This window comes from Eschrichtius robustus, chromosome X (assembly GCF_028021215.1).
Source record: "Eschrichtius robustus isolate mEscRob2 chromosome X, mEscRob2.pri, whole genome shotgun sequence".
In the NCBI taxonomy this organism is placed as follows: Eukaryota; Metazoa; Chordata; class Mammalia; order Artiodactyla; family Eschrichtiidae; genus Eschrichtius; species Eschrichtius robustus.
Window position 1 is genome coordinate 7,841,725 of NC_090845.1, and position 25,572 is coordinate 7,867,296.

Sequence of the window (25,572 nt, forward strand, 5' to 3'; positions counted from 1 at the left end):
AGGCACACCCTCAGTATCAGGAGGGCCTGTCCCCGCTGTGGGCCTGTCCCCAGGGGCCTCTGCACAGCCTCCCTCCCTAAGCTCTGGGGGCTCCTTGCCCGGAACTCACCCCCCTCACCCGCAGGACTCACTGGGGAGCATTTGAGGAACTTTCCAGCCTGCCCTTTATCTGGAAGGCCCCTCCCCACTGCCGCCCCCCCCCCCCACCGCCACCGTGATGCTTGCTTCTAAGATGCCCCAAGCATCTCTGTTGGTTTTATTTTCCCCGAGGACTCTTCCCATCGCCAGTGTCGCCTGCAGCCAACACACCCTGTGGTGCCCCCGCCACAGTGTCCCGCCAGGCCCTTCCCGTTGGCCTCCCAGCCTGCAGGCCTGGTACTGTCAGGCCCCCCCGCGCTCGTGGGGACCACATGCGGACTGCGTTTATTTTCTGAGGCAGCGCCTGTTGGCTGCACTTGGAAAGGTTAGGAAAATAACCCGGCGTTCACGTGGTTTGTTTTTTTTTTTTTTTTTGAGGGAATTCTGCTCTTTCTCTGAATGAGAAACATTTCATCGAAGCCCTTATTTTAATAATGCCTTTTTAAAAATGAATTTTCTGTATCTAGATCCATCCTTAATTTTCATTGGTATCCTAGCATTTTTTATATTTGTGATCTAAACCCCTTCCTTTCAAAAAAAAAAAAAAAAAAAAAAGACTACCTAGCATATAAAATTATTTTTAAAAATTGAAGTAAATTTAGATTAATTTTGGTGTGCAACTTGTGGGAAAGGTTTCAGAGAACCCTCATTAGGACGAATAATTTGATTTGGAAGCCAGAAAACCCGGTGTTCATAGCAGCATTGCTTTTCAGTATTTATGTGGAAGGAATATTATGCCATATTAAAAATGACATTTTGGAAGAGTGACCGTGGCCTGGAGGAATGCTCACCCAACCAGGCGGGCTGCAGAGAGAAAGGGCCCCGCCAAGTCTGCACGATGCTCTCAGCTGTCTGAAACAGGGGGAAAGAAATGCAGAGATGTTACCCACCTTCATCTTCAGATTACGGGTTGTCCTCCTTTATTGTCTTATTCGCATTTTAATTTTTAAATGTTCCATGTTTTCTACAGTATGCCTGTTCTTTAAGATTTCCGAGCAGCAGTAGCCATTTGGATGAAAAGGATTTCTTCCCTGTACATTGGGGTGCCCGTGGTAGCGACTGTTAGTCTCCCGTGGGCGTGACCTGGATCAGCCCCGTCGCGTTTCCGGAGCTGGCAGGATTGTGCAGCTCCACGCACATGAGGGGTCAGCACCTGCACCCCGGCCAGGTCAGGCATCGCTGACCGCACTGGCATCGCTGACCGCACTGCCTTGCACAGAGGCGTGGCCTTGGACGTCTCTGGGCTGAGCCGTGCCGTCCTTCTTCCTCCCGGAAGGGGCGTCCTTGCTGGTCTCCCCAGCCGAGCTGGCTTGCGTCTGACTGCGTGGCCTGCGGAGGGGGCGTTCCTTTCACACCTCGCCCTTCTGTTCCTGTTTGATGTCTGTGGGGGGCTGGTCCAGCTGTAGCAGACATAGCAGACGTCCCGCCCGCCAGGAGAGGAAGGTTCGGGTGTGGTTCGCTGCATACGTGCTGTGTGTGCGTTTCCTTCCGACACGCGTGGCCCCCTGATGGGGCAGGGCGCTTAACCCCTAACCAGGTACCGCCAGGTACCACGTGGTCCGAGTTCTCCGAGGCCCTCACATCGGGGCATCTTGCCCGGCACAGCCTGTGGCCTGTGCACCCCTCACGGCCCCAGACTTCCAGGGACCCGGGTGGTTTAAAGCCACCTGGAGTGCGTGTCTTGTGTGGGAAGAAACACCGTGTCTGTTGAAACGAGCGCCTTAAATCGGCCCGTGCCATTTCTGTTCCATCTGGGAACGCTAGGTGGCGCCAGAGTGTCCGGTCCCCAGAGCTTTCCTGCCCAGCGTGGTCACGGGCTTGTGATGGAGGGACCAGCCCTCAGCCACGTGTCCTTCTCCTCTCATCAGCAGAATCCAGTTTTAGCCATCAGAGGGGCTGACAAACAGAAACCGCCTGAACCTTCCTCGATCCCCAGATATGTTCACTGTGCTCTAGGAAAGTCCGAGGACCTGACAAGAGCCACACACGTAGGAAAATTTCACTCTCCCCAGGAGCCATGATTCCTCACTTAGAGCTTCTAGGTACCACCCTTTTCACTGTGTTTTCTCTTTGTTTTTTTGTTTTTAAAGCTCCAATTAGTACCCTAACTGTTGACTATGTCTTCTCAAAGTGGAGGCATATATCTGTGTACAGACATACCTTGCTGTGTTGTGCCTCACTTAATTGTGCTTCACAGATACTGCGTTTTTTTTTTTTGTTTTTTTTTTGTTTTTTACAAATAGAAGGTTGTAGCAACCCTGTGTCAAGCAAGTTTGTTGGCATCATTTTTCCAACAGCACTGGCTCACTTTGTGTCGCATTTTGGTAATCCTCACACTATTTCAGACTTTTCCACTATCATATTTGTTATTGTGATCTGTGATCAGTGATCTTTGATGTTACTAATATTATTACTAGGGCTCAGATAATAGTGTTTCTCAGCAATAAAGTATTTTAAAATCAAGGTATGTACATTGTGTTTTTTTAGGCATAATGCTATTGCACACTTGGTAGACTATAGTATGGAGTAAACATAACTTTTATATGCACTGGGAAACCAAAAAGTTCACGTGACTAGCTTTATTACAGTATTCACTTTATTGTGGTGGTCTGGAACCCGACCCGAAATATCTCCAAGGTCTGCCTGTATTATCCTTTAAAATAAGAGGAGAAACATTTACTCTTCTCAAAGAGGACGACTGCCCCAGTAAACCAGCTGGTTCCCCACTCATTCCAATTACAGAGTTGAAATATGTTACCACAAAGTGTAAGGCGTTTTCTTTTCCAAGCCTCTTTTTCCTTTGCCTGCAGTTTGTCTAGTTTGTTTCCTTCGTTAATTACCTGTAAAGGAAGATGAAAGACGTTACGGATATTATAGCACAGAAAAAGCCATCTGAAAATGAAATTCATGTGGCCAGAACCTTCCTTACGAGGATTTTGAGAAACTTTATGAGGTACAGTTTTGGTTTTACAATCCCTTTACTTCTGTGGTGTGATGAATTCGTCTGTTTTATGCTTTAGCTCGTGGGAAACTATCAAAAGGTCAACACATTCCACATTTTGCCACCCGTGTACTTTTCCTTGTTTCTGAGTCATCAGAAGGTTTATGTTATAAATGCTTTCTGGGTTTTCTTTAATATTCGTTGTTGCATAATATTCTTTAATGTTTTTGCCTGTTGGAAGAATGTTTGATCCTCATCAGGTACTTAGAGGCTCAACTGAACCCTTTCTCCGATCTCGATTGGGCTGTAAAGTGTCCCTGGTGAGGCTAGATCCGTCTTAAATTGCAGGAGGAGGAGGGGCGAGCATGGGCGGTCTGCTCATGCAGCAGCTTTCCCCTGGAGGCCCTGTGATGTTCCTACGGCGGCTGCAGGGATTTCCAACTGGACATGCTTTTTCACACCTGGGCAGGTGTGGTCAGAAACCTACTAAGCCACCCACGGATGGTGGGGACGGTGGAGGGGGGCAGGGAAGGCTCCTGCCACGTTCAGAAGCCCTGGCAGGAATGGACTGGAGCCTGCTGGTCTTAGGGCGTGGTGATTCCCGTGACAGGAGCCCTTAGATGACTTTGGACGCTCTGGGAGGCTCAGAGGAATACGTGTCCACCAGTCCCCGTTAACTACAGGATAGCTGTGTTCACTTAGTTAAGTGAGTGAATGAATAAATGCAGTCAAAACTCTGCGGGACCCAGCTCAAGCTTTTCTGCAGCCCAGTGCCTTCTCCTCAAACAGGCTAAGGGCCTGTGCAAAGTTGCACTGACACCGGGCAGACAGAAGATCCTGCTGTGTCTTGGGGATGGGGCAGCGGGGGTCGTGGGCAAGATTCATGTACTTACTTAGAATAAATTTGGAAGCCTAAGGGCTGGTTCACATTCTGGAGCCTGTGATTCTCACCCGGGGATGTTCTCCGGTAATGAACCTGTACAAAGAGCGCTGGTGCCCAGATGCAGTGGGAAGCACCGGACAGCCATGCAGTAAATCACACAGGAATCATTTCTGCCTCTCGCTCCTTTCTTGGCCTGAAGTTGTCCTTGGTGTGAAGTCCCTGAGTCATCTGCATCCTTTTTCAGGAGGAATGAGCTGAGCTGGAGGCCGCACTCCTGGCACGTCACCAAGTTCTCCGACAGCCACCCCGAGACACCGGCATCTCCATTCCCCTCTACCAGCTCCTGCCCCTCGTGGCCAGGCCAGCACCACGCCAGGTAGGCACGCCTTTCCCGCTGGGATGGGAAGCTGGTTTCACTTTCTACCACACTCATGACTTCCCTGCCTTGTCCTAATTGTGCACTTCTCACTTTATTTTAATTTTTGTTGAGGTACAGTTAATTTACGATATTGTTCATTTCCGGTGTACAACATAGTGATGCAAAATTTCTATAGCTTATACTCCATTTAAAGGTATCATAAAGTATTGGCTCCGTTCTCTGTGCTGTACAGTATATCCTTGTAGCTTATTTATTTTACAGTTTATACCTCTTCCTCCCCTACCCCTATCTTGCCCCTTCGCCCTTCCCTCTCCACACTGGGAACCACTGATTTGTTCTCTATGTCTATGAGTCTGCTTCTGTTCTGTTATATTCATTTGTTTATTTTTTTAGATTCCACATATAACTGGTATCATACAGTATTTGTCTTTCTCTGTCTGACTTAGTTCATTAAGCATAATACCCCTCTAGGCCCATCCATGTTGATGCAAATGGCAAAATTTCATTCTTTTTTATGGCTGAGCAGTATTCCATTGTGAGTGTGTGTGTGTGTGTGTATATATATATATATTATATATATATATATATATATATATATATATAATATATACCAATCTTCTTAATCTGTTCATCTGTTGATCTGTTGATGGACATTTAGGTTGCTTCCATATCTTGACTCCTTGTAAATTATGCCGCTATGAACATTTGGGTGCATGTATCTTTTCAAATCAGTGTTCTCATTTTCTTTGGGTATATACCCAGGAGTGGAATTGCTAGATCATATGGTAGTCCTATTTTTAGTTTTTTGAGGAACCTCCATACTGTTTTCCACAGTGGCTGCACCAGTTTACATTCCCACCAATAGTGAACAAGTGTTCCCTTTTCTCCACGTCCTCACCAGCAGTTGTTATTTGTTGTCTTTTTGATGATGGCCGTTCTGGCAGGTGTGAGGTGATACCTCATTGTGGTTTTGATTTGCATTTCTTTGATTATGGTTGTTGAGCACTTTCCGTGTGCCATCTATATGTCTCCTTTGGAAAAATGTCTGTTCAGGTCTTCTGCACATTTTAAAATCAGGTTTGTTTTTTTAGATACTGAGTTGGATGGGCTGTTTATATAGTTTGCATATTAACCTCTTATTGGTCATATCATTTGCAAATATTTTCTGCCATTCAGTAGGTTGTCTTTTCATTTTGTCGATGGTTTCCTTTCCTCTGGAAAAAAAGGCCTTTAATTTTCGGGACTTCCCTAGTGGCACAGTGGTTAAGAATCCGCCCGCCAATGCAGGGGACACGGGTTCAAGCCCTGGTCTGGGAAGATCCCACATGCTGTGGAGCAACTAAGCCTGTGTGCCACAACTACTGAGCCTGTGCTCTAGAGGCCGCGAGCCACAACTGCTGAAGCCCACGTGCCTAGAGCCCGTGCTCCACAACAGGAGAAGCCACCACAATAAGAAGCCCGTGTACTGCAACGAAGAGTAGCCCCCGCTCACCGCAACTAGAGAAAGCCTGTGCGCAGCAACGAAGACCCAACGCAGCCATAATTAATTAATTAATTAATTATTTTAAACAGCCTTTACTTTTAATTAGGTCCCATTTGTGTATTTTTGCTTTTCTTTCCTTTGTCTTAGGAGACAGAGCCAAAAAAATATTGCTACAGTTTATATCAAAGAGTGTTCTGCCTATGTTTTCCTCTAGGAGTTTTATGGTTTCTGGTCTTAAATTTAGGTCTTTAATCCATTGTGAGTTTATTTTTGTGTATGGTGTTAGGGAGTGTTCTAATTTCATTCTTCTACGTGTAGCTGTCTGGTTTTCCCAGCACCACTTATTGAAGAGGCTGTCTTTTCTCCACTGTATATTCTTGCCTCCTTTGTCGTGGATTAATTGACTGTAAGTGTGTGGGTTTACTTCTGGGCTCTCTTTTCTGTTTCATTGTTGTATGTGTCTGTTGTTGTGCCAGTACCATATTGTTTGATGACTGTAGCTTTGTGGTGTAGTCTGAAGTCAGGGATTGTGATACGTCCAGCTCTGTTCTTCTTTCTCAAGATTGTTTTGGCTATTCAGGGTCTTTCATGTTTCCATGCAAATATTAAAATTATTTATTCTTGTTCTGTGAAAAATGCCCTTGGTATTTTGATAGGGATTGCATTGAATCTGTAGATTGCCTTGGGTAGTATGGTCATTTTAACAGTATTCTTCCAGTCCATGAACATGGTATATATTTCCATCTGTGTATGTCATCTTCAGTTTCCTTCATCTGTGTCTTACAGTTTTCTGAGTATAGGTCTTTTACCTCCTTGGTTAGATTTATTCCTAGGTATTTAGTTCTTTTTGATGCAATGGTAAATGGGATTGTTTCCTTAGTTTCTCTGTCAGATAGTTCATTGTTAGTATGCAACACGTTTTTTTGTATTGATTTTGTATCCTACGACCTGACCAAATTCTTTGATGAGCTCTAATAGTTTTTTGGTGGCGTCTTAGGATTTTCTATGTACAGGAAGTCCCCTACATACGAACGAGTTCTGTTCTGAGAGCATGTTTGTAAGTCCAGTTTGTTCGTTAAGTCCAACAGAGTTAGCCTAGGTACCCAACTAACACAGTCGGCTATATAGTACTGTACAGTAAGAGTTTTATAATACTTCTCACACAAATAATGCATAAAAAACAAACACAAAAAATAAAACATTTTTAATCTCATAATACAGTACCTTGAAAAGTACAGTAGTCCAGTACAGTAGCTGGCATACAGGGGCTGGCATCAAGTGAACAGGCCAGAAGAGTTACTGACTGCAGGAGGGTGAGGAGGTGGGAGATGGTAGAGCTGAAGGATTGTCAGCAGTAGGAGACGGAGGGCAGGCTGCAATTTCACTCATGCCTGACGTTGATGGCACAGGTTCTGGTTCCTTGCTGGATTCAATTCTATCTACCCTCTTGAAAAAACAATCCAGTGATGTCTGGGTAGTAACACTTTTTTTCTCGTCATAGATGACACGGTAGCACTGGATTGCATTCTGAACAGCTGCTGCAGCCTTTGTGTACCGTTCTGTGTCCGGGTCCTGTGCCTCAAAAACTAACAGTGCCTCCTCAGATAAAGAAAATCCCCTTGCCATTTCCTGCATCGTGAATCTCCTTTGTTCTTCAGCTACTTCTTCTTCCTCGTGTTCCTCTTTGTCCTTTCTCTGGGCCTCCAGTTCTATCAGGTCTTCATTAGTAAGCTCCTCGTGTTACACAGCAAGGAGTTCAGTGAAATCATCCTCTTGCAGATCTAGCTTGAGATAAAGATACTGTACTACTGTACTCTGTACAGTACTGTACAGTACACAGAAGCACAGCCACTTGTAGAGGATGCACGCACGTGACAACGTACCAGACACGTGAACTAACTTATGTGATTGGACAGGCAAATGCATGTTCCCATCTGAAAGTTCTCAACTTGAAGGTTCGCATGTAGGGGACTTACTGTATAGTATCACGTCATCTGCAAGCAGTGACAGTTTGACCTCTTCCTTTCCAGTTTGGATTCCTTTTATTGCTTTTTCTTTGATTGCTGTGGCTAAGACTTGCAAAAAGTATGTTGAATAAGAGTGGTGAGAGTGGACATCCTTGTCTTGGTCCTGATCTTAGAGGAAATGCTTTCAGCTTTTCACTGTTGCGTATGATGTTAGCTGTGGGTTTGTCATAGATGGACTTTATTATGTTGAGGTGCGTCCCCTCTATACCCACTTTGTTGAGAGTTGTTATCATAATGGATGCTGAGTTTTGTCAAAACCTTTTTCTGCATCTCTTGAGATGATCATATGGTTTTCATCCTTCAATTTGTTAATGTGATGTATCATATTGGTTGATTTGTAGATATGGAACCATCCTTGCATCCCTGGGATAAATTCCACTTGATCCTGGTGTATGATCCTTTTAATATATTTTTTGGATTCAGTTTGCTGATATTTTGTTGAGGACTTTTCATCTATGTGCATCAGTGGTACTAACCTGTAATTTTATTTTTCTGTGATATCTCTGTCTGGTTTTTGTATCAGGGTGATGCCGGCCCTGTAGAATGAGTTCAGAGCATTCCTTCCTTCGCAATTTTTAGAATAGTTTGAGAAGGAAAGGCATTAGTTCACCAGATGAAGCCATCTGGTCCTGGACTTTTGTTTGTTGAGAGTTATTTATTTATTTATTTTAGATTGAGTTTCATTACTGGTAATTGGTTTGTTCGTATTTTCTACTTTCTGGTTGGTTCTTGGGAGATTGTACTTTCCTAGAAATTTGTCCATTTCTTCTAGGTTGTGTTTTTGTGGTATCAGTTATAACTTTTTTCATTTCTGATTTTATTGATTTGGGGCCCTCTTTTTTTCTTGATGCGTCTGGCTAAAGATTTATCAATTTTGTTTACCTTTTCGAAGAATCAGCTTTTAGTTTTATTGATCTTTGTTAATGGTTTTTTAGTCTGTATTTCATTTATTTCTGCTCCAATCTTCATGATTTCTTTTCTGCTACTAACTTTGGGCTTTGTTTGTTCTTTTTCTAGTTCCTTTAGATATAAGGTTAGGTTGTTTGAGTTGTTTGTTTGTTTGTTTCCTGAGGTAAGCTTGTATTGCTCTAAACATCCCTCTTAGAACTGCTTTTGCTGTGTCCCATAGATTTTGGATTGTTGTGTTTTAAATAGCGTCTTTCTTGACCTCAGAATGATGTTCTTTTTCTGATGAGAAAAGGCCGTGGACACACCATTACTGGTAGGACTCTAAATTTTTTCACTGAGTAGGCAGGTGTATAATGCTTGAAAGCAAAAAATAAAACACCACGAGAAAGGACAAGCAAGTGTGCTTCCTCATTTATGTTCTCCAGCTGGTAAATCAGGAGCCTGGAGACTTCCCTTTCTGGCTGAATCCCTTTGGGCCAGCCGAGTGGGATGGCTGTCCACGTCACCCATGTGTCCACAGCCACCACATTACTTATTGCTGGGCAGGCATTTTGGCCAAAGCTCCCCAGGAAATTCTGTTAAACACCAGCACTCTCTCCCCAGCCCCCAGGTTGCTGTGTGGAGGTACAGGGGAAACCAGGGGGCTTCACAGCCTGTGTGCCAGGCCTGGTGGTTTCTTGGTGACTGTGAGACAGAGGACGTTAGAATGGTGAGCTGGTGGAAGGGGGGCGCTGCTCAACCTGGCTTCTCTGGAGCCCACATTTTGGGGTCAGAGGGGCTAATGCAAGGCAAACATGGGACCACACCATGGGGGTGTTGGCTTGGAGATACTCCTCCTGGTCACATGGAGCTGACCAGTCGCCTGAGGTTAGTGGCCAGTGTCCTCACTGGTCTGTTAGAAGGAGGATGGTAACAGCAGTAGTGTGGCTGTGGGGTGGGTACACAGGTGCATGTGTGAGTGTGTGTGTGTGTACCTCTGTGTGTGTGTATGTATCTGGGTATGTGTGTGTATCTCTGCGTGTGCGCCTATTTGTGGTATGCATGACTGTGTGCGTCTGTATGTGTGTGTGTTTGGAGCTAACATAACCATTTCAAAATCAGGTTTTGGCTGTTAGTAAATACTGGTCTGCTGTGAAGGAAATAGGTCTTAAATACAGTATTACCTGTTTCAAGCCGTAAGAGATTATAATAGTTGAAGTCCAGGGTATTTTTGAAAAACCAGATTCTCATCCGTGTGGTAAAACTTAAGTAAAAAGTGGGCCTTAATATTTCATTAAGCGCATTTGGCGGTTTCTTGATTAAAGAAACACATATGCCCTGTGGAAGAAGTGCTTAGCTTTGTTTGTATCTGCTTGGACTTGGGATCTCCTGGGAAAACCCACTCAGGAATACTGGTGGGAGGACAGAGAAGAGCATGCCCCGTTTCTGCGAAGGGTACCTGGTCTGTCCTCTGAAGACGTGGCGTGGAATGGTCATTGCCTCCCTCATATGCCTTAGCTAGCTCACACTTTTGTGTCCTTGCCCGGGTCACAGTTTCTCTTTCTCATCCTGGTTCTCCTCGAACCTCAAGCAGCCAGTTTTTTTCCTGAAGCGTGAGTGTTCCAGCTTTGTTGAGCTTTAATGAGAGCACTTAACATGCCTGGATAAATAGTTTCATTATTGAGAGCTTTAAGTGTGCAGTAGCACTATGTCTATAAAAAAGTACATACGTTAGTCTTAAGATACTTTATTGCTAAAAAATGCTAATCATCATCTGAGCTTTCATTAAATCACAGGCATACCTCATTTCAAAATGAGGTATGCCTGTGATTTAATATCTGGGTTTGGAAAAGTCATGTTATCTCTGAACTTGCCTTTCTAAGTTGAAGATCATTGTCTTTTGATGGCTTTCTTTGTGTTAGCAGTCCATAGTATGAATCATTTCCTGCACTCAACTGGGGTCCACAAAATCATCTTGCAAGGGGCCAGATAGGATTGATGTCTCAGGCTGGGGGGCCAGTGTCCGTGGCAGCTGCTCAGCTCTGCCCTTGGGAGCAAAGCACACAGCCGTGACCGAGTTCCCGTCAAACTCTAGTTATGAGCACTGAAATCTGAATTTCATATCCTTTTCACGCATCAGGAAGTACTCTTTTGATTCCGTGCCCCGCTCCGCCCCCATTAAAAAAATCTAAAAGCCATTCTCAGCTCATGGGCTGCGGTTTGCTATCTGCGATACTTAACCCGTGGTTGAGGATAAAGGTGTTCACAGGGGCTTTGCCTGCTGCTGCCTGCTCTGGACTTGGTCCAGCCTGTGGGTGTAGAGCTGAGAGATGTACTGCAGCGTGGAAGGTTTTCTGTTTGGGGGCAGGCATCCCGTGGGTAGGACTCGGTCCTTTCAGCCTGCCCTCGGAAAGCTGCTCTTTGAAACCGGGAGAACTTAGATGCGCCGCACCCAGGGATCTCACTCCAGGAAGAGTGGCTGCTCTCTGCCCAGGGCCAGCCGCTCCTACCTGCATTGTCTCGTCTTGCCCTTTGCTGCAACTTGCAGACTCTAAAGCACCCTGTTGCCTGTGGTTCTCGTTTCCTAGCTCCTCCTCCCAGGACCTGTCGAGCGGCGTGTGGGAGCAGACAAATCTGCAGCGCACCTCTGAGCACTTCAGCTCCCTGGGGAGCGTGGACAGCCTGGGCCAGCCTGCCCGGTCCTCCCCCTCCGGGCGCCTCTCGGCCGCCAGGTCCAACAGCAGCATCGACCACCTGGGCGGCCCGAACACGCGCGACTCCGCTTACGGCTCCTTCTCCACCAGCTCCAGCACGCCCGACCACACCCTGCCCAAGGCGGATGCGTCCTCTGCCGAGAACATTCTCTACAAAGTGGGCCTTTGGGAGGCCTCGGCCGGAGGCAGCGACCGGCAGGGCCTGGCTGCCGGCGACCCTCAGTGTGTGGACGAGAGGCTCGGGTGCGTCCCCCCCAGGGTCCCCTGTGACAGCAGCAGGAGCCCCAGGCCCGAGGACAGTCCTGAGCCCAAGCTAGCTGCTTCCGGGAGGTCCAGTTTTGGGCCAGTCTGGTATGTTCCCGATAAGAAAAAGGCCTCTTCGTCCCCTCCTCCGCCCCCTCCCCCTCTCCGCAGCGACAGCTTTGCTGCCACCAAGAGCCACGAGAAGACCCAGGGCCCTCTGTTCTCAGAGGCGGCCACCACGCAGTGCCCTCCGGGCCTGACCTGCGCTCAGTCCCACAGCGACTGGAGACCGGAAGTGGCCGGTCAGCCGCAGAGACCAGCGCGCCTGGGCGACGGGAGGAGGGCCGGGAGCTCGGGCTGTGCGCCGGCTGTGCCGCTGGACTGCGGGGGCCCGCCCGGCGACGGCGGGGCCAGGGCCCTCCCGGGGGCCCCCGGCCGGCTCCAGGCCTCCCGGTCCAGCACGGACGTGCGCTGCCCGCAGCCTCCGCCCGCGTGCCAGCACCCGCGCCATTCCAGCGACGAGAGCTCCTTCTTTCTCGAGGGGCCCGGTGCCGCCACGTGGCTCAGGGAGCAGCCGCCTGCCGAGCGCTTCCCGGGTGACAGCCCCGCTCCGGCGGGGCGGCCCAGCGCTGGCGACCGGAAGGGGGACTGCGGCGCCCAGAGCCGCTACTACTGCGTGACCTCCAGACGCGGCCCGCAGGGGGGCGCCCCGGCCGCGCAGCCCCGCTGCCACCCGCCCCGGCTCGAGGGGCCCCCGGGCGCCCGGCCAAGGGGCAGGGTGGCGCCGGCGGACAGGGAGGCCGGGGGCCACTGCGAGGGCGCCGAGGAACCGCCCGGGGCCGGCCTCGTGGAAACAGCCAGTGTGAGGAGGGGCGCGGGCGGCTTCGCGTGGGCCCACGGGGGCGGCGAGATCTGCCCCCTGCGCACGCCCATGCTGCACTCGCTGACCCAGGAAGGGGCGCGCCGGCCCGAGGCCGGCCACGAGGGCGCCCCGGAGAGGCCGCCGCCCGAGGCCCCGGCGGGCAAACCCTTGCGGAGGAGCGACCGCTTCGCCACCACCCTGAGGAACGAGATCCAGCTGCGGCGAGCCAGGCTGCAGAAGAGCCGGAGCACGGCAACCCTGGCCGGCGCCGCGGAGGAGGAGGAGGAGGAGGCCGGGGCCGAGGCGCGCGGCTGGGGGGTGCAGCCGGCAGGGGGCGCCCCGGAAGCCGCCTTCTCCAGCACCTACAAGGACCACCTGAAGGAGGCGCAGGCCCGCGTCCTGAGGGCCACGTCGTTTAGGCGCCGCGACCTGGAGCCCAGCCCGTCGGACCCCGACACCCTCCCTCGCGTCTGGGAGGCGGCCCCGGCCAGGCTGCCCTCGAGCGCCGGCGGCGCGCTGCACGCCCCGCGCATCGCGGGCCGGAGGCGCTTCACGGCTGAGCAGAAACTGAAGTCCTACTCCGAGCCCGAGAAGATGAACGCGGTGGGGCTCGCGGGGGATGACCGCCCGCGCCAGCGCCCCGCACCTCCCGACGAGGCCGCGCGCACCTTTGCCGACAGGTGGAAGTTTTTTGAGGAAACCAGCAAGCCCGTAGGCCAGCGGCCGGGGCTGAGGCCGGCACCCTGTGGGTTCCCCAAGGAGAAGCCAGAGAGGCCTTGGACAGCGGGCCCCGGAAAGGAGGGAAAGGTGGGGAGATCAGACCCGCCTCAGAGGCTGGGAACCTTTGCGGAGTATCAAGCCTCGTGGAGGGAACAGAGGAAAGCCCCGGAAGCCAGGAGTTCTGGGAGGTACCACTCGGCAGACGACATCCTGGATGTGGGTCTGGACCAACACGAGAGGCCGCGGTACATCCACGGAAGGTCCCGGTCGTCGCCCTCGACCGACCTCTACAAGCAGGTAAGCGTCCTGCGGGGAAGCAGGACAGAGCCACCCCAGTCCCATCTTAAGGCACGTATAGGACAGCCCCGGAATATCATGGCCCATTGCCGTTGTGACTTGCGTCCAGCTGTCTGAGCGTTTCCGTGCACCAGCGTTTCTAGTATCAGCTCCTGTGACTTGCGTCCAGCTGTCTGAGCGTTTCCGTGCACCAGCTTTTCTAGTATCAGCTCCTGTGACTTGTGTCCAGCTGTCTGAGCGTTTCCGTGCACCAGCGTTTCTAGTATCAGCTCCTGTGACTTGTGTCCAGCTGTCTGAGCGTTTACGTGCACCAGCTTTTCTAGTGTCGGCACCTGGCGACACAGTCGATACACTCGTGACGGTTGCGAGTGCCCTGTTTTCACGCACATCTCGAGTTCCCAGCCTCATCGTCAGCTCTCGCTGAAGCGGTCTTTCCCTTTGATTAGCTTGCCCTTAATACAAAGGGAAGAAATTGGGGGAAATGATAGAAAATGGCAAGCTCTCCTCTGAAATTACAAGGGGTGCTTTATAGCAAGGCTTAAGACAACACATGAGAGATAGTTTTCAAACATTGATGTCACTTGATGCTATTAGTATTCTTCTTAGTCCTTTTTTTTGGTCAAATATTTTTAAAGATTGTTCTGGGGCAAATGTAATTGAAAATGCAGAGCGTTAGACTATTTCACTTTTTTTTAAAGTAGGAGTTTTGATGGTGAAAAGTGATGGGAAGCTTTCTAAAAAGCTACATATATGTATCCATACTTCAAAGTCCATAGTCAGTCTTCCTCTCCCACTCTCTCTGCTTTTTCTCCCCCTTCCATCTGCATTTGTACGTTTCAAAGAAAAGATTTCCTGCAGCATCAGATCGAGGTTCTTTTAAGAAGAACCAGTCATCGGTTTGTTACACAATAATGAACGTCCGCATGTGAAGAGAGGTGCAGGTTTCTGTGTGGCCCCCTGGTGCAGAAAGGCCTGCAAACACCGCGACCGTGTGCCCATGCCCCGTGCAGTGTGACCTCTGAGAATTCCATGCTTGCTCGGTCAAGAAACAAGGCTCCCAGACTCCAGGTCCCGGGGCTTGAGGTTTCGCTGCAGGGAGCCGTGACCAGCTGGGTTTGATTTGATTAGGGTTTTGGGGCCAGTGTGTCACACAGGTTTATGACCCTCACGTAGGAGTTCCGCTTCCTGCCCAGAGCCAGAGGGGACGCACGGTCTTGTTGAGTCATTTCGATGAGACGCTCTGGAGAGCCGGGCTCGTGGGTCCCGTGGCTGGCTGACGGCAGGCGGTGTCACTGCCTTCGTGGTGCGGGCTCACAGGGCGAACCCACAATGAAGGGTTCGTGATCACAGAGGTCTCGGAGGCGGCAGCTTGATGACCGGGTGTCTCGTTGTGCCACCCTTGGCAGGAAGCGTCTGTGGAAGCGCGACGGCAAACAGAGGACCCCGGTGAGCGCAGAGAACTCTCTTCCTCAGTCCAGGCCGAGGAGGGATGCCCCACCCCAAGGTAGGAGACTCTTGGACTTGGGGTTACTAAGAAGGCGTCTTGGGGTGGGCTGCATTATGGTGGGTGAGTGCTAGGTTAAGAGTGCTTGGGTGTCTGGTTTCCGCCAGACCTGAAGTGACCACTAAGCGGGTTCAATTTCCAGCGTCCCCAGGACCAAGCCCTCAGCCCTACACCACTGCCGGCAGGAGAAGCATCCCCAGGGCGGGGGCCCTCTGAACGCCATCGTGGCATCTTTGGTTCTTAAAACAGCTGCTGTTTTCCGTACAGTAAAGTTCTTTATGTTCACAGAACGAGAAACCCAGGGTAGTGGGCTTGAATGACGTGCTTTATCCAGAACGGCCAACTGAAGGGATGCTTTAACGTCAAGGGTGCAGCTGGGTTGCTGGGTCTGGAAATCCACATTGTCTGGAAGGATTGTTAGTCAAAGGACTAGGGCAAGCCTTTCTCAATTGGCCTTATTTAATGACTTAATTTTGAGCTTTAAAATAGAAATCAAGTCGGTTGGCCCCCCAAGAGGGGATCAGAGCATCTGAAAGAACGGAATGGCAGCAGTATTACACTGTCATGTGCCCTGATTCTCAAGTGTGTCCAGTGTCACTGCAGTGAGGGTGGAATTTAGGTGAAATACATACTGTCCTCTGGACCCTCATCCGTGAGGAGGGTAGGAGAGGGGAGTGTAGGTCACTGCAGGAACTGGGGTGTGACCTTATTTTAAAAGGGCTGATGGAAGAATGGAAGCAAATTTGTACACAGTAGGGTCGCTGAGTGCATATTTTTCTGTTCCTTGAGGATCTCTGGGAGTTGGCGTGCTACTCAAATTAAACACCAACCTCAAAATTGAAGATTCTGTCCCAGAGATGACCAATTTAAATGCTTGCTTTTGAGAGCCTTACATAACGGGGTTTTATTTCATTTGGCTGCAAGCTGAGTGCTGCTAGCCCTGAACAAGAGTGTCGGTGGCTCTGAGGGAGCAGGCGTGGTGGTCTGTGTGTGCGTATGTAGGATGTGGTGGCAGTTGCTTACCAGCCTGCACGGCCAAGACCAGAAACCCCTGGCTGAGAGAGGAAGGTCCGTGAATGATACACGTACAGAGTTGAGCTGTGTCTGAGCGGCACAGTTAGAGCTTTATGGCTTTGGATTGCGAGCAGGTCACGGCCAAGTGCCAGCTGTCATCTTCATCAAAGCCACTTCCGGGCCCTGCTGCAGTCATGAGAGTGCGTGCCGTGCTGCAGTGCCGTGCAGTGCCGTGCTGCAGTGCCCTGCAGTGCCGTGCAGTGCCGTGCTGCAGTGCCGTGCAGTGCGGCGCAGTGCGGCGAGGTTCGGGCTCGGGCTCGGGCTTCGCTCCTGCACGGAGGCCTCGGGCATTTACCCTGCAGAGAGACATGCATGTGCTGGCTGGAGTTCAGCTCTCCTGCTGTGGAGAGTCATAACAAATGGCTTGTAATGTACATACGGGTGTGTGTGTGTGTGTGTGTGTGTGTGTGTGTGTGTGTGTGTGTGTGTGTGTGTTGTAACGGTATTGTCAGCAGCGAAAGGGTCAAGAGGAACGGGAGGGACCACATGCTGCCCGCTTCACAGCTGTGTCTTCTGGCAGGCTGCGTAACCACTCTGAAGGAACGAGTTCCAGAAGCTTTCTGGTTTTGAGCTACAAACCCAGCAATTTTCAGAGTCATTATGTGTGCTTTTAAAGAGTGGTGAGACTCAGTGAAATCCTAGATTAGGGATGTCGAAGAGGCGTTTTTTTGAGAAAATGTTTATCTTCTGAAGTATCAGCGAGAAAGAGTGCCCTTGAAACATTAAATTGGAGAACAAAAGAAATGAAAATGCAGACAAGGGACTGTCCTTTGCTCACCAAAACCAAATCTATAATGCAGAGATTTAAAGATGCCCGGTGTTTTACATAAATTAATGTAACATATCTGTGTAAAGAAATCGAATTGCTGATCTGTTAACTGGAACGTGATAATGAACACTGGCTTTTGTTGTGGGATGCCAGAAGAGCATCAAGAGAACAATTGAATTGAGAACATTTTTGTGAGGTTCAGGATTCTGTGTTCTAGATAAAGTAGGACAAAGGTTCTGCCCCAAAGGGCCTCCCAGTGGAGGAGGGAAGGAGAGACACCAACACTCGGCACTGAAGCGGTGACGTGTAACTACCATCTCTGTGGAAAGTTACGGGATGGTTCCCAATCTCGGAGGGACGAGGGTGAGGCGACTTCTGCCTGGGGCTTATGGGCAGGACAGGTGGTGTTTGAGCAGGACCCAGGCCCTCGGGAGAAGATCTCGCAGTGTTTGCTTGCCTCCAACTGTGTTCTCATGTGAGCGGCCTTCTCACCCATCATGTTTCCAGAGCCAGCGCCCACTGTTTTTGGAGGCTTTGCACCAGATCTCCAAGCTCAGGTGTCCTGACTAACGGCAGTCTGCTCCCTGCCCCAGTGTCGCGGGGACCTTGGAAGCTCGGTGTAGCAGTTTCCTTGGGCTGCCATAACAAACTGCCAGGGTCTGGGCGGCATCAGCAACAGACATTTATTTTCTCACAGCTCCGGAGGCCCGAGTCTAAGCTCCAGGTGTTGGCAGGGTTGGTTTCTCCCAGGGCCTCTCTCGGTGTCTTGCAGGCGGCCGCCTTCTCCCTGTGTCCTCACCTGGGCTTCTCTCCGTGTGTGTCTCTGTCCTGATCTCATCTTAGAAGGACACCAGCCAGATTGGATTATGGTCCACCCCCATGCCCTCATTTTGCCTTAATCACCTCCTGAAGGAGCTTCATTCCATCACCTTCTGAAGTCCTGGGGGGTTAGGACTTCAAGGTATGAAGGGGGGAGCGGAGTTAGCTCATAATACTAGGAGGAATGTCTCTGCTTCTCTCTAATGCCTTTAACCAGTTCTGTCTGCTGCGTCCGCTCTCTCAGGAAGTGTTGTTTCATCGTTGTCCAGACAAGGTCACACCTGATGTCCTAGCATTTCAAATAAAGGAGCTGCCATCCTAACGAGCAGCTGGTGAAGAGGGGAAACAGGGAAGCCTCTTTGGAGGGCTGTTGCCGGCGTGGAGTTGCACATACCTTCTGGTGGCTAATTCCCTTTCTAAGAGTGACCTTCTGAGCGGACGCCCAGCGCACTCTAAACGGCGTGTGGGGACCAGGGGTTCCGGTGCCCCCTCTGCCGCTTCTCATGGAGCTGCCCCCTCGCTGGCTGCTCTCTCCCTGCCTGGACGGCCGGTAGCGCCCCTGGCAGACCCTGGGCAGAGTGGAGGTGGGGCTCTGTGCTCCTTCTGGACCGTGGGGAATAGTGCTTCCATGTTGGCACGACCTGCCTGCTGAAATTGCGTTGACGATTTTAGCGTACATGACAGTACGTGAAGCGGGCTTTCCTTGCCCGTCAGAGGGAAGTCATCCACATCTCAAATTTGGTACGCGGACTTGCTGGCCAGTGTCATGTTTTAAGCCTTGAAAGAAAGCTAAGTTTTACCACATTGGGTTCGTGCTCCTCACACGTGAGAGTCTTCTAGAGGACTGCGTCTGGGGGTTCTGCAGACAGGTCTTGTAGGAGAAGAGCCCAGGCAGCTGTGGCCGCTGGCAGGTTCCCGTTCCCCGGCCTCCTCCCGGCCATTTCTGCCCCCATAGGAGCTGCTGCCAGCGGGCTGGCTCTGACCTGCACGCTTGTATTTTGTTGGGACAGATGGGAGAGGAGGGGCGGGGGGAGAATAAGAATAAATCCTAAATCCCACTAAGAGCCGGAAGGTAGAGTCTGTATGAAACCAAGCTCTTTAATTTCACGTGAAATTCATCAACAAGCTAAGCCCACCTGAGGGTCACCTTCCTGTACGTTTGCCCCGAGAGGTGATTTGCGGTACAGAGCTTGATGCCAAGACTGATTTCCATTTACTCCACAGGCTGCTTGCGAGTTGGTTTCAGAGTGAGAGAGAGCGTTGCCCATCCGAGCTGCACCCCTCATTTGTTGCTTTAGGGAAGACGTTTACTTCTCCTGGGCCTTCAGTTAGCTAAGGGGCAGTTGAAGCTTTCCATTCCGAACTGCTGTGCTGGGTAATTAGGAAGCCCACGCTGGCATGATCACAAGGTGAAACTCAAGCTCGGAAGTTTTCTGGGGTGGAGCCTGGCATCGGCACAGCTTCCTTTCGGGCAGTGCACTGTCTCCCGTGCCCAGGGCCCTTGCTCAGACACAAACCTCCGTCCTCCCAGAGATGAAGAGCAGCGGCTGTCGGAAGACCCTGGGCCCGGGCTCCAGTGGTGTGTTTTTACGTCTCGGTTGGTAACTACAGTTTCCCCTTGTGTTTATACCCGTGTGGCTTCAGGAAAAGCAGAGTCAGGACAAGGCACAGATTTGTTTACGTGCTGGTTTGGTCTCGTGACTTGACGTTATTCTGAAGGACGCGTTGTTAGGCAGTGGTTTAAGGGTTCCAGGGCTTGGGGCCCCGGAGCAGAAAGTGAGGCCAGGGAGCCAGGTCCACGGAGCAGTGAGGTGTGGGCAGAGACCGTGCCGAAATGTTAACCACTGCGGCGCTGAGGGACAGCAGTGGAGACGGGACCCAGGCATCCGAGTTCCGGACGCGGCGGGGAAGCGGTCCTCCACAGACCCCACTTGTGAAGGCAGCTTCTGCCCTCTGAGAGGGTTCTGACTCACGTCGGCCGATTGCCCCGGTGGCTGATTGCCCCGGTGGCTGATTGCCCTGGTGGCTGCATGCGAGGGTTCTGACACACGTCGGCCGGTTGCCCCGGTGGCTGATTGCCCTGGTGGCTGATTGCCCTGGTGGCTGCATGCGAGGGTTCTGACACACGTCGGCCGGTTGCCCCGGTGGCTGCATGCGAGGGTTCTGACACACGTCGGCTGGTTGCCCCGGTGGCCGATTGCCCTGGTGGCTGCACGTGAGGGTTCTGACACACGTCGGCCGGTTGCCCCGGTGGCTGGTTGCCCCGGTGGCTGCATGCGAGGGTTCTGACACACGTCGGCCGGTTGCCCCGGTGGCTGCATGCGAGGGTTCTGACACACGTCGGCCGGTTGCCCCGGTGGCTGGTTGCCCCGGTGGCTGATTGCCCCGGTGGCTGCACGCGAGTCCTTTGTTGGGGGCGGGGGTGGGGGAGGGAAAAGCCAAGAGTCCACGGCCCCTCTTCTTGGATGGAGAGACTTCCACAGCTGTTTGACAGGACCCTCTGCTCTTCTATCCTCTGGTCTCCTTTCTTCTCAGTTGACTCCTGTCTTCAAAGCTCAAACCCTTGGGACTTCCCTGGTGGTGCAGTGGTTAAGAATCTACCTGCCAAGGCAGGGGACACGGGTTTGATCCCTGGTCTGGGAAGATCCCACATGCCGCAGAGCTACTAAGCTGGCGAGCCACAACTACTGAGCCCGTGCGCCACAACTACTGAGCCCGTGCGCCACAACTACTGAAGCCCTGCGCCCTAGAGCCCACACGCCGCAACTACCGAGCCCTTGCTCTAGAGCCCTCGAGTCACAACTACTGAGCCCGCGTGCCGCAACTGCTGAAGCCCGCGCACCTGGAGTTATGCTCTGCAACAAGAGAAGCCACTGCATTGAGAAGCCCGCGCACCGCAACGTAGAGTAGACCCTGCTCGCCAAAACTAGAGAAAGCCTGTGCGTAGCAACGAAGACCCAATGCAGCCAAAAAAAAAAAAAAAAAAAAGCTCAAACCCTTGTCAGTTGCCCTTGGTCGAACTTGCACGTACAGGTACGCTTTGGTGGTTTTGCCTTTCTCCAGAAACCCACAAGAACACACCGACACTCGTCATCTGCTTTTGATCCTTCCACCCGTGCTTCCTTGCTCGACGCCGTGTTTTAAGTCAGCGTACCATGTCAGGGCTGGGATGGCCTGGGAGGCGGCCATGTGGGTTTAAACACGCCTTACGTAGTTAATGCTCTTCACGGTGGCAGAGGTGTCGGCAACGTCTCCTCTGACTGCTTTTGAGACGATCTTTGCTGCCTTTCAGTTCTTCTAGACTCTTCTGGTTCATTGTCTCATTAAAGTGCTTTCCTCTTGGCTCAAGAACCGAATTGTCGGGACTTCCCTGGTGGTCCAGTGGTTAAGAATCCACCTCCCAACGCAGGGGACGCAGGTTTGATCCCTGGTCGGGGAACTAAGATCCCACGTGCCGCGGGGCAACTAAGCCTGAGCAAAAGAACCGAATTGTCAAGGACCAGGTCTCTGATTCCTGTTTCTTCTAATGGGACCGAGTGTGGCACCCTACTTAATCCTCATGTAGTCGACTTTCATACCGTTAATGGGTGAAGTCACACGTCTTAATCCAGGCTGTGTGGTGAATCCGTGTTGGGAACATGAGCACGTCTCATCCGTGAACTGTGAACACCGACTTGTGGTTCCTCCCCTGCGGAAGGTACGGCCTGTGAGAGGCACCGTAGCATTCTTGCAGGCTGGTAACGAGATCGAGCTTCGTTGCAGAAGTGCACGTGGCAAAGCCGCGTTAGGATGAAAACTTGCTTCACAGAGATGATCGAGGGCATCCCTGATGACTGGGAGGGTCGTGGTTGAGTCCACGTATCCTTCTCACACCTGCCTCTCCCCAGGCCTTCTTGAGCAGTGTTCGGGAACTTCGGAGACCAGGCACCAGACGCAGGTTTTTCTCTCTTGGGCAAGGACGAGGCAGCTTAACTGCAGCAGGTTTCTCCTGTGTTCCTTCCTGTCTGTGTTGGCATTTTGTATTAGAACTCTGAAATCATTGTCTGGAGAAGACCAGTGGGCAGTGAGTCTCGGGCCCACCGAGGTCAGGCTCCCTGACGAGATGGCTTCGAGGACCGGACATCTGTCCAGTTTGACCTCCATCCCTTGGGACTCACAGGCTTTGTAGGTGTCTGTATGTTGGGTCATGTTGGCTGCTGTTTGTGAGGTTCCTGTAAATGACTTGCTTTAATTTTTAAGTTACTCGAAGGAACTTATGCTGCTGTATTTAAAATGGATAACCAGCAAGGGCCTACTGTGTAAAACAGGGAACTCTGCTCAATATTATGTAACAACCTAAATGGGAACACAATTTGGAAAAGGAGTAGATACGTGTCTATGTATAACTTAATCACTTGGCTGTACACCTGAAACTAATGCAACATTGTTATTCAACTAGACTCCAACATAAAATAAAAGTTTTAAAACATAAAATAAAAAATAAGTAACTTATGCTTTTTTTGAAATGGGGCTGAAAAGATTTTATTTATTTTATAATTGTGGTGGGATCCACATAATGTAAAGTTAACCATTTGAGTGTATATGATTTAGTAACACTTAGTGCATTCAGAGCATTAGGCATCCATCACCACCGTCTAGTTCCAGAAGATTTTCATCACCCCAAAAGGAGACCTTGTACCCCTTGAGTGGTCACTCCTAAAGTGGGTTTATTTTTTTTCTTCCCCCCCTCCCCCCCTTTCCACTTCGCATTTTCCTTTTTTAAAAATTTTATAATTTTATTTTTGGCTGCGTGGGTCTTTGTTGCTGCGTGCAGGCTTTCTCTAGTTGCAGAGAGCGGGGGCTACTCTTTGTTGTGGAGCACGGGCTCTAGGTATGTGGGCTTCAGTAGTTGTGGCATGCAGGCTCAGTAGTTGTGGCTCACGGGCTGTAGAGCGCAGGCTCCGTAGTTGTGGCGCACAGGCTTAGTTGCTCCGCGGCATGTGGGATCTTCCCGGACCAGGGCTCGAACCCGTGTCACCTGCATCGGCAGGTGGGTTCTTAACCACTGTGCCACCAGGGAAGTCCCAGTGAAGTGGGTTTATTTTTAAGGTTCAGTTTGAAGTGACGCCCTCTCTAGAGTTAGAGCGCATCTTATACGCGGCTGCCATCAGTCAGAGGTGAGGTGGACCCTTGGCTGTCAGAGTTGATTTCCTCGTACTCGGTGTGTTAAGTGGTGGTGAGACGCCTGCAGCTAGTCCCAGAAATCAGTTTTCTCATAAACTTTCTGAAGGTCCACACATTGAAAATAAAAAAGAATGGTTCTGTGATTTGCCTCTTAAGCAGCGTAAGATGCATTAAAATATTTCCGAGTGGACGTGGAACGTGCGCGAAACCGAGGAGTGGGTGGATCCCCTCGGCCCCCCAGGCAGCCACCTGCTTGCCCCTGGCACTGCGGACGTCGCGCCACCTCCACCAGCAGCTGGAGTCAGGACGGGAGGTGAAGGAGGAAGACAGTGGCGCGGGCAGTGAGAGGGCGCTAGCCGGCAAAGTGCACGGACTTGAGGTTTTCTCAGAGGTAGCACTTGGAGCACATGGGTTCCTGGAACACGTGCCTGTTCTCCTTTCGAGTTGAATCTTTTGTGTCTTTATTTCCGTGTGAATCTTAACATTCTCACCAGGATATTCTAGATGGTGTGCACGGTCGTGCCTTGTGTGTGGGGGGAGCCCCACTGTCAGAGGTAATGAGGTTGCTGTCCCCTGCAGGGAGGAGAGAATGAGTCCAGGCTCACACGTGAACCCAGCTCTCCCACCGAGACGAGGGACAAGTCATCAGGGTGCCGTGCCAGCAGAGCTCCGGGTCCTGTCTGTCTGGAGATGAGTGATGAGTCCTTTCGTGGCATCTGGGGACCCAGGGTAGCTGAACCCACGAGAAGTGCGGTGTCCGGAGCCACGAGAGGAAGGGTTCATTCCCGGCAAAGCCATTAAAGTCACGTTGGCTTTATAGTTCTTTTCCCACGTCACTTGCAAATCTGTTGTGTGTTTTATAGTCTGAGCTATAAAAATAAGGAAAATATATTTAGACACATTTAACAATATAATAAAAAGCCACGCGTTGCGTGATTCTGTGCGTGTATGCTGCCCAGAACAGGTAGATCCGTAGAGACAGAAGGGGGATGGGTGGCTGACAGGAATGAAGGCCCGCGCGAATGGCAGTCACTGCCAGCGGGTGTGGAGTTCTTTGCCGGTGAGGGAAACGCTTTGGAATTAGATAGTGGTGATGGATGCACCACTCTGTGAATTTACTGAAAGCTACTAAATCATACGCTTCCAAAGGGTGAATTTTAGGGTATGCGAACCTCATCTCAATTTTTAAAATCTGGTCTGTGCTGAGAATCCCCAAGAAGAAAAGTTTTTAAAATTTAAAACGAGGCCGCGCCTTACTCAAGCCTGAGAGTTGCGGCTCTAGCTCAGACTTCGCAAAGGATCGGATGGTAAGTACTTTTGGCTTTAAGGAGCTCAGTGTTCCTGCTGTGCTGACATCTCTGCCCTTGTAGCCCGGGGGCAGCCGGGGACAGTCCATAAAGAGATGGGTGTGGCCGTACTCCCATAAAACCAGACAGAGAAGGTTTGCCAGCCCTGGGATTTGGCCAAGGGACGTAAGAGATTGGTCTTCAGTGAGTGTGCTTCCTGGACGGGGAGGTGAGGCCTGCGTGGTCGACCATCTGGATGTTTCCAGAGAGGCTTCTTGCGTGATTCTCTGCAACATGATGTCCATTTCTCTCGCCATCTTCATTTTACTGGCCTCTCTGGCTTGGTTAACTTCGCTGTGGCCCGTTCACAGCACGAGCGTGTGGGGGAGCGAAGGATGCTGTAAGCACGGGCTCCTTGGTGATACTCTGACTTGGAGTGTTGGCGTCCTTGGACTATAAGAGCTCAGTGCAGGTGAAGTGACTTGGGGAAGGGTTGAGGCTTCACCAGGCTTGCCCCAGCGGCTATGAGGAGGAGTTCTTTTGGCATTTCAGTGTGCCAGGGTACTTATCATGTTCTGTTCCCTTCTTTTTTGTGGACTTTCTCAAGGACATGAATGTACTGTATCAAGTAAAGGCACATTTGTATTCAACTTTTTACAAGTATTTACGATGTGGAGTCTTAATGGCATTAACACAGCGTAGGCTTTGAGCATCTTATACGCCCTGATAATTACGCCTTGTTCTAGGAAACATGGATATATGAAAGCCAAGTGATAAACCTTAATATTATAAAAGTGCTTCCCCTTTACAATGTAATTTTTCATAGAGGGTGCCCTTTAAAAATGGATTCCTAGAACAAAAGCAGCACCCAGATCCTGATTTCTAATACGCTTCTCCGTGAGAAGGATGCAGGGCTCCTTGGAGGAACAGCTGATGCTAGGGCTGGGGCAGGGTGTGTGCAAAACGAGTATGGAGTGTCTTGTGCCCTGAAAGTAAGGAAGTATTCAAACAAACAAAAAAACCAAAAACCCTGCAACAATGAGGCTATGCCAGGGGGACACAGGGGTCCACTTAGAGTTACGTATCACCAGAGCTGCAATGAAATAAAGTCGTGCAGGATTATAACCCAGCATATATAAAGTATCCCTGAATCCATACTGATAACACGTAAATGATTGGGTATATTAATAAGTGGGGGAGAAGAGACAAATCTGTGCAGAAAAATTCCAGATCTCTGTAGGTCCTCTGCCCTCAAGGGGGTGGAGCAGAGCCCTTCACTCCTGTAATATGGGCTCCATATGGTAAGCTCCTTCCACAGAGGGCAGGGTGAAAAGGTGGGGTGCAAGTCATGTGACCGAGGAGAAGCTGGTGCACGCTGTACC

The 25,572-nt window shown here is 50.7% G+C and overlaps 1 protein-coding gene across 13 annotated transcripts in view; it reads left to right on the top strand.

Moving 5' to 3' along the window:
• Window positions 1-25,572, top strand: part of SHROOM2 (shroom family member 2) — a 168,501-nt gene that overhangs the window by 107,398 nt on the left and 35,531 nt on the right. For all 13 annotated transcript variants that reach the window (XM_068532936.1, XM_068532943.1, XM_068532946.1 and 10 more), the window contains 3 exons: window positions 4,207-4,338; window positions 11,328-13,575; window positions 14,982-15,079. In XM_068532936.1, coding sequence (XP_068389037.1) covers window positions 4,207-4,338; window positions 11,328-13,575; window positions 14,982-15,079 — 2,478 coding nt within the window. The remainder of the gene's footprint in view (window positions 1-4,206; window positions 4,339-11,327; window positions 13,576-14,981; window positions 15,080-25,572) is intronic.